The sequence below is a fragment of the Trematomus bernacchii genome, unplaced genomic scaffold (genome assembly GCF_902827165.1).
Source record: "Trematomus bernacchii unplaced genomic scaffold, fTreBer1.1, whole genome shotgun sequence".
Taxonomy (NCBI): Eukaryota; Metazoa; Chordata; class Actinopteri; order Perciformes; family Nototheniidae; genus Trematomus; species Trematomus bernacchii.
Window position 1 is genome coordinate 12580719 of NW_022987593.1, and position 7757 is coordinate 12588475.

At 41.1% G+C, this 7757-nt stretch overlaps 1 protein-coding gene and 1 non-coding gene across 2 annotated transcripts; both read right to left on the reverse strand.

Annotated features, from left to right (window-relative positions):
• Positions 1 to 2968: 2968 nt before the first annotated feature.
• On the reverse strand, positions 2969 to 3051 carry trnal-caa. Its single transcript has one exon. It is a non-coding gene; the product is annotated as a tRNA-Leu (tRNA).
• Positions 3052 to 4066: 1015 nt separating this feature from the next.
• LOC117481668 (interferon-inducible GTPase 5-like) lies at positions 4067 to 6854 on the reverse strand. Its single transcript, XM_034129462.1, has 3 exons — positions 6793 to 6854; positions 5881 to 6450; positions 4067 to 5193 (listed from the first exon to the last, which is right to left on the reverse strand). Exons 2-3 carry the CDS (start codon positions 6434 to 6436, stop codon positions 4556 to 4558), a joined length of 1194 nt encoding a protein of 397 aa, XP_033985353.1. The 5' UTR covers positions 6437 to 6450; positions 6793 to 6854; the 3' UTR covers positions 4067 to 4555.
• Positions 6855 to 7757: the final 903 nt, after the last annotated feature.

The window sequence follows — 7757 nt, forward strand, 5'->3', positions numbered from 1 at the left end:
TTATCCTCTTGCGACCCCACTACCCTGTTCTAGTGGTGCTATGCCCCCCCGATCTGGAGCACATAGACTTTTTTTCTCCGCTACCCTTTCTATCCGAAACTACACAGTTAACTGTAGTCCTACTCGACCAGCCTATAGACACGCCATCATGTTCATCACAACGATGAAACACAGTTTTGTTCTACACTTGCATGCCATGCCCACCCATGATCAATTAGCCTATAATTTTATGTATGCACCCCGGACCGGCACCAGTTCCTCCAGCAATGTAGGGAACTGTGGCGCATCAGGTAATGTACGCACCTCGCACTTGCCAGCACGTCGTAAACGGCCACAAGCCACGAGAGTGCTTTTAAACCATCTCGTTTTTAATAGAGACGGCGGTGGTGTGAGTTAAAGCTATAGACAAAAGCTGTGACTTTCTCCCTCTGAGTTCACTTCACCAGCCCATGCAGATACGGGGAGGTATTTTACACACATCCCCCGGAGCCGCAGCTGGAGCCGTGTTTTTTTTTAGAGGCGCTGGGGGTAATATCTCTGGCTGCTTGTGTTAACTGCTAGTGTTGGCCGCTGAAACCCCCAGAATCTCGGCGATTTGTTCATTACAAATCTCTATTTTGATTTCACACAGAAGTTCCACTTTACTGCTGCCCTCATTAAGGTCTTTTTAAACATCTTCGTGTATGCCTGCACGGCACATATCATGCACTTGGCGTTGACCTGCATGCCTAAAGAAGGGTGCACAAAGTGTGATGTGTTGACTTTATTAGAATATTGCTTGCAACATGATGATACACACCTGTTACACGACAATTTGTACTGCCTGAGAAAAATGCACCCAGTTTCAGATGTTGTATTTTTGTGAGCAGTCAGTATTTTTATGGTTGGAAAGAAAAGATATCCTCCACCGAAAGATGTACAGAAGTGGAAAAAGCATTTTGTACACCAGTCTTGATGTTTGAGATAAGGTAATAAAAATAATAAGTAAAAATAATAATTAAAACATTGAGGAATGTTAAATGTTCCTGTAAATTGTACCGCTATTTATTTGCACAGCATTACGACAAATTGTTATATTAAAAATAGGGTTGCAACAGTGGCGTCGCCTGGCCTGGGCATCCGGGGCTTTAGCCCCGAATGTTTTTTCTGTAGCCCCGGACAATTCTCCCTCAATAATATAATACATTAACCGTGCTTTACGTGAACCTCATCATGACACAAGAGAGGACGGCAGCACTGTAATTTCCCGTGTTCAGTGAATGCAACAGAGGCATGACACCAGACCAATCAGAGAGTTGCATGGAAATAAACATGTGCTTGTGTCATTCAAGCTCGGCTCTGTGTGTGTGTGTGGCAATAGCGCATTTCCACCATGGCGCGGAGCGCGGTTTAAGCGTGCCGTGTCGTGCCGTGCCCGTTTTTGGTTGCGCTTCCACTAGGCCTAGTTACGGCCCGGCCCGGCCCGGGGCCACTTTTTCACCTCTTTTCTGGCCCGACAAAATTGTGGTTCTATCGGGGCCAACAAACAGGGCTGAGTCGGGCTGAGTATGCTAAACTAGAGAGAGAATCGCTGGCAAGGAGGCTACAACTACAACAAGATGAACATATTTGACCGTGATTTAATTGTAATACACGTTTCAAAATGATGCCGAAGTAACAACATACTGATACCGGTTAGTAAAAACCATGAATTAATGCTTTGGCAAGTTTGCAGACAGACGGCAGGTGAAAAACCTTTTAAAATGCGTGTTTTCTAGATGGAGATTGGCTAAGCTAACTCAATATATGCTCCGACCGTCCACACTCACAACAACGGCCTATACAGACATAAATAAAGCAGCGACTGTACTCGCCATGACACAGGCAGTCTGTGGTGTGTACTTGTTTAACTTTTGTCGAGTTTCTGAACATATATAAGGAGCTGTGAGCTCTGAGTGCTAACAGCTAACGGCTGTGTTGTTTTTCTGGGGTTCTCATTGAAGATGACGTCACGGCTCCGCCTACACTGCGTTACTATAGTAACTACCCCAGTTCCTAAACTGTAATGGAAGCGCAGCATGAAGTGAGCCGGCCCTGTTAAGGCCCAACGCGGCCAAGCAGTACCGAGCGTGGCCGAGGCCGACCGTGTGGTGGAAATGCGCCGTCACGGCGATAGAGAGAGAGGGAGAGAGAGAGAGGGGGAGGGAGGGACCGGTGTCAGCATGGACCGTGTTGTTAGCATCTGGTTAGCTAGCTGCACTAACGGACATAAGGAGCTGTTTGTTCCACAAGAAGCTGGAGGAGAGTCCTCTCCTCTCAGACTGAGAGACTCAGGTGAGCTAAAGGACTCTGAGTGTTTAGATAGTTAACTTTAGTCTAAGTTATCTCAGTGGGTCTCAAACGGTTTGGTCACAAATTATTCAAAAGATTATTTCCGCGGCACACGTTTATATGATCATTATAGTTATTTAAAAAAAGAGAATAAAGGAAAAACAGTTCCATCAGTGCCATTTGACCTTTTTCAGGTACCAGACTATAAAAATGATGTATTACATTGAATTATCACCATAGGTATTCATTCCATTGAAAGAAAAAAGAATTAAATAAAACTTTTTTTTTTTTTTTTATTTGTGAAAAAAAAAGACCCGCCGACGGGGGCTTTGGGGCTTAACAGGCTAATGTCCATTGGATCTTGAGTCCAACGCCTTAACCACTCGGCCATCCTGGTTGGACATGCTGAACAAGGACGCAAATTTCGAGCGTTGGGTTGTTTAGTGAAAAAGCAGGTATAACTTCATGAGAACATATCTGAGAGAAAGCTACGAGAATGGCGAATAGAGTGCACAAAAACCCGCTAGGCATAGCAAATACTGGTGGATGCTTTCACCCGTTTCAAGCCATATACTCCTCCTTTGAGTGGACAAACAAACTTATCTTGCCCTTATTTAAGCAATTTTACAGCCAAACAGATTGTTTTCCACCTTTTTCCTACCAGGAGTGGAGTTTGAACCCACGAGGACTAATGTCCATTGGATCTTGAGACCAACGCCTTAACCACTCGGCCATCCTGGTTGGACATGCTGAACAAGGACGCAATTTTCGAGCGTTGGGTTATTTAGTGAAAAAGCAGGTATAACTTCATAAGAACATATCTGAGAGAAAGCTACGAGAATGGCGAATAGAGTGCACAAAAACCCGCTAGGCATAGCAAATACTGGTGGATGCTTTCACCCGTTTCAAGCCATATACTCCTCCTTTGAGTAGACAAACAAACTTATCTTGCCCTTATTTAAAAGGGGAGTGATTAGTAAAATATCCATAAAGAAAAAGTACATCTGTTTACAGTTCTGCTTCATATGGGTGTGGAGAGAGGTATCCATAGATCTCTTCATTTTGCTCTCAAAGTGCACCAGATTGATGCATTTAACTTCAATATTTAAAAAAAAATCTTCCCGGGGGAGCATCCCCCCCCGGACCCCCCGAGAGGAGGTGAGCCCCCCACTAATAAAAAATACCACTTTACCCCTGCCTATATGCCGTGAGCTGATTATCGAGCCTTCATTGTAACAGTCGCGGGTGTACTGTGTGTGTGCGTGTGGGGAGTGTTGCAGTAAAAAATGCCACTGTAGTGCCGCCGCCACTGTGGGCTAAGCCCCGAATGTTTTCAGGTCCAGGCGACGCCCCTGGGTTGCAATAAACCTTTGTCCCTTACAACTGATTGTGAGAATGATTTCTACATGCTAACACTGTTTAGTTAAATATAAATGTGTCATGCTCCAAAGTTGTGCAATAATGTTGTTGTTATTATTATTCTATTCATTGCCCATTAACAGGAATTATTTTACAACAATTTAAAATATTTTGAAATACTTTAATATTTTAATTTTACATTTTAAATGTAATATTTTTATATTTTCAGATCTTTTAAAGACCAAATGTTTACCGCTTGAACAATGAAAAAGGTTGATTTATTGATAATAAAACTAATTCTTACTTGATGTGAACTGATGTAATCTTTTCCACGTGAAAAACCCTGTGGAAATGAATCAAAAATGCTTTCAACATTAGTTCTTAAATCTTTATTAATAATAGTAATGCAGTTGTTATAAGAATAATGATGATAAACATTAAAGTGTACATTTCCTCTGAAAGATGATGTGTTGTAATTCCTCACTGTCACCACGGAGGGGCAGCGACTCACTACATTACATTTAGCTGAAGCTTTTATCCAAAGCGATTTACAATAAGTGTAAAAACCCATAAAGATTCAAACTCAGACCAACAAGAAAAGTGCAGATATATTCACTTCAAGCAAGCCGTATCATTGTAAGTGCTGGTCACTAAGTTACAAGGCCTACATTTACTTTTTTAAGTGCTTTTAAAAATAAAAGATCTACAGTCTGCTGATCATTCAGCCTGTACTGTATGATGCAATGTGCAGCTGAAAGTTTATGTTTTGCAGTTCATTTTTTATAAAAGAAAATTAAATGAATGAAATCTACTAAATAATAAAACATCTCTTTTGTACACTGAAGTTGTATGTGACATTGGAGGCATTGCCAATCCCTTTCCAATATCACACGGGGGTGTCCAAACGCAGGGCCTTTTTGAATACCCTCTGAGCATCCTCAGCGAGCATGTCGAGGATAGTAGTGAGAGCTCTGTAGGTGCAGGCATAAGAGATGGCCGCTGCTGCTGCTAATCCAAAAACTGGAATAAATCTGGACACTTCCTCTGCTGCTAATGAAGCAACGTGAAACACAGACACCTTCAGCATGTTAAGGACAACCTCACGGCTTATTTCTTTCAAAGCCAGAGGTGATTTCATCTCTGCTCTGAGATCATGCAAAGGCACACCTCCACTATCAGCAAGACTCTGCAGTGATTTGGGATCAAGACCAAAAGTATTTTTGTACACTATGGCATTATCAACCAGCATGGTTAGATCAACAGCTAAAGAGAGCCCAGGAATCGGTACAGCTGCTACGAGTGCAGATGCAGCAGCTAGGTACTTTATTTTTGACTGGAGAGCCTCTTTCTTTTTGTTGATGATCTCAAGATTGACAATTGGCATGGCTAACAGCAGAACATCTCTCTTGTGTGCAGGAAGCTCTCTCTCCAGGGTCTCCATTAACAGACGGAAGTCATACAGGTGGAGATCAAAGCTGGACACCGGGAAGACTTGTGGAGACTGTATACCTTGATTTTCAAGACCTGCATCACAAAGAGAATAAACAAGTTAATTCCAGACAATGAAATTGGAACAGAGTAAAGGAAAGCCCCAGCAACCCTCTGCAGGTCAGACACAAAGACCGGCAGGTTGTTTCAGATCTGAGAGGATGATCGGTCACACCAACAGACCCTCAGTGAGCTCAGCCAGTATTCATATGACTCATTTTATGACCTGTTAACATTGATAGCACTTCTTCTCAACTTATGCTGCACATGTGTAAAGTTATTGTTGTCCCCTTAAATTGAACTAGTGTCTACTTGTGACCCTTGTTGCGTAAGCCTTTACGTTTTACATAAATACAACTCTCTGTTCTCGCAGTACTCTCATATATCTGGAATGACATTCTTATAATTTTATAACCATTATTTTAATTCTCTTGGAATAGGATGTTTGCATGTTGAGGGGGAGACACACCGATGGCATGTCCCGCTTGCAAATCTAAAGGGCAAGAATGTGTGGATATAAACAGGAAATGATGTACTTTTATGTCTGTGACCATAGAAAGGTTGTTTTCATTTGAATATTCTTGTTTTTGCTTCAGTTAAGGCACATTTTCACTTTCTCCCATTTCCAGTCTATTTTTCCTAAAGATACAGTATCTAGAAATGTAAACAACTACAATATTAAGCTTTTTTATGTTTTAGCTTTAGGTGAGAGCACATAATTACCTTTAATGCAGTCGTCTCTGATTTTTTTAAGGGTATCTTCAGCGTTGAAATCTCTTTGACTTCTTGTTGCCTCACGCATGTTATTGTCAATCTTTGAGCGAACAAAGTAGAACTTCTTCCCCATCTTCTGAATCTCCAGAGCGAGTTTCACATCATTTTCTCTGAAGCGATCAGCTGAGATGATGATGAAGAAGTCAAATCTTTCAAAGCCAACAAGCTGCAGGTACTTGTCAGCTGGAAAATTGGGGGTGCCAATTCCAGGAAGATCCCAAAGTGTAACATTGGGATATTGTGGATGGGGGTATGATTCGACCTTCATGGTGGTTTCTACACAACCAGTAGGGGCGGCATTCTCATCCATGTTGTCTATGCCTCTAAAGGCGTTAACGAAGGTGGATTTACCAGAGCCAGTCTCTCCTGTGACGGCGATGTGAAGTGGAATATTATCCTGCTCTTCCAAATAAGCATTGATCATTGCAGCGGCTGCCGCAGGCCCTTGATTTTGCAGAACTTCTTTAAATGTTTGTAATTGTTCATTAGGAAGTGGACCAGCCATAGCTTCCCTTTAATCTAAAAGGAAAAAAAGGAAAGTAATTTCACTATTGTAAATTGCTGAACTGAGCATTTATAATCAAACTCACAGAAACAATGAGTTTGATAATAATACAATTACAATATCCAAACTTTGCAAAAAAAGCATGTGTTTTCTAATAAACTGTGAAGTCTACAATGAAAACTTAAGAACTGTCCTAAAACCCCAGAATAGCCATTGTAAACTCTTTATAGGCTACCTCCATACTAAAAAAAAAGGAAAATCACGAAAGACATGCAAGGAGTGAGCAAAAGTCACACATATTGACTGAATATGAAACAGGTGCAACTTCAAAAAAAGATATTGATTATATCCCTTACCGTATGATGCACCTGCAACTTTATACTCAGCAAGAAAGTTGAACTTCTTTGCTGCGCTGTTGTGTGGGTTCAGACTTTAAAGAGTTCCGCCCCTTAGAAACTCAAGGAAGTGGCCAATTAAACCTTTTCCTGCAGTGAGTGACAGAGAATCTAAACCAATCAGTGTTCATCATGTTTCCTTTCTTTTTCCACGTTCAGTTAAAGCAGCTGATTCACAAGAAATGCGTTGAGGAGGGGTCTGTTTACCGAGCACATTGTATTGTCATGAGATGTTAGTGACGTTAACAAAGGTTTCACTTTATGGAGACATGTATTACCTAGACATGTTGCTTGTTGGAAACAAATGCTGTCTAATAATATATCCTGCATTAAAGACACTGAACATATTTTAATCTATAATGAATATTCTTGTACTTTCTGTGAATGAGAAGAACAAACATATCATTTGTTCTATCAGAAAGTATTCTGTATTATGTTGAACATCTTAAAATGGAAAACTCAGCAAACTACAACTTCATAAAGACATTTTAATGTATTGTTGTTTTCTTTTGGACACTTCTAAGAATTACAGCAGTGTGGCACCACTTCTAAATAAGAAGGCATCAAGGGAGTGAGGGGGACAGGGTGGGGCTATATTTTGTGTTACGACATTTCAGTGACTTCATTAAACCAATGTGTGTGTGTGTGTGTGTGTGTGTGTGTGTGTGTGTGTGTGTGTGTGTGTGTGTGTGTGTGTGTGCGTGCGTGCGTGCGTGCGTGCGTGCGTGCGTGCGTGCGTGCGTGTGCGTGTGTGTTTGTGTGTGTATATATTTAAATGTATATATTTCATTTGACTCATAGCAAAATGCCAAATCATTATGAAGATCATAATAAGGAAGACTATAAAAAAAAAAAAACATTATGAATAAACCGGCAAAATGTGATCGCAATAAAAACTAACTGTATTTGACAATTTATTTTATCAT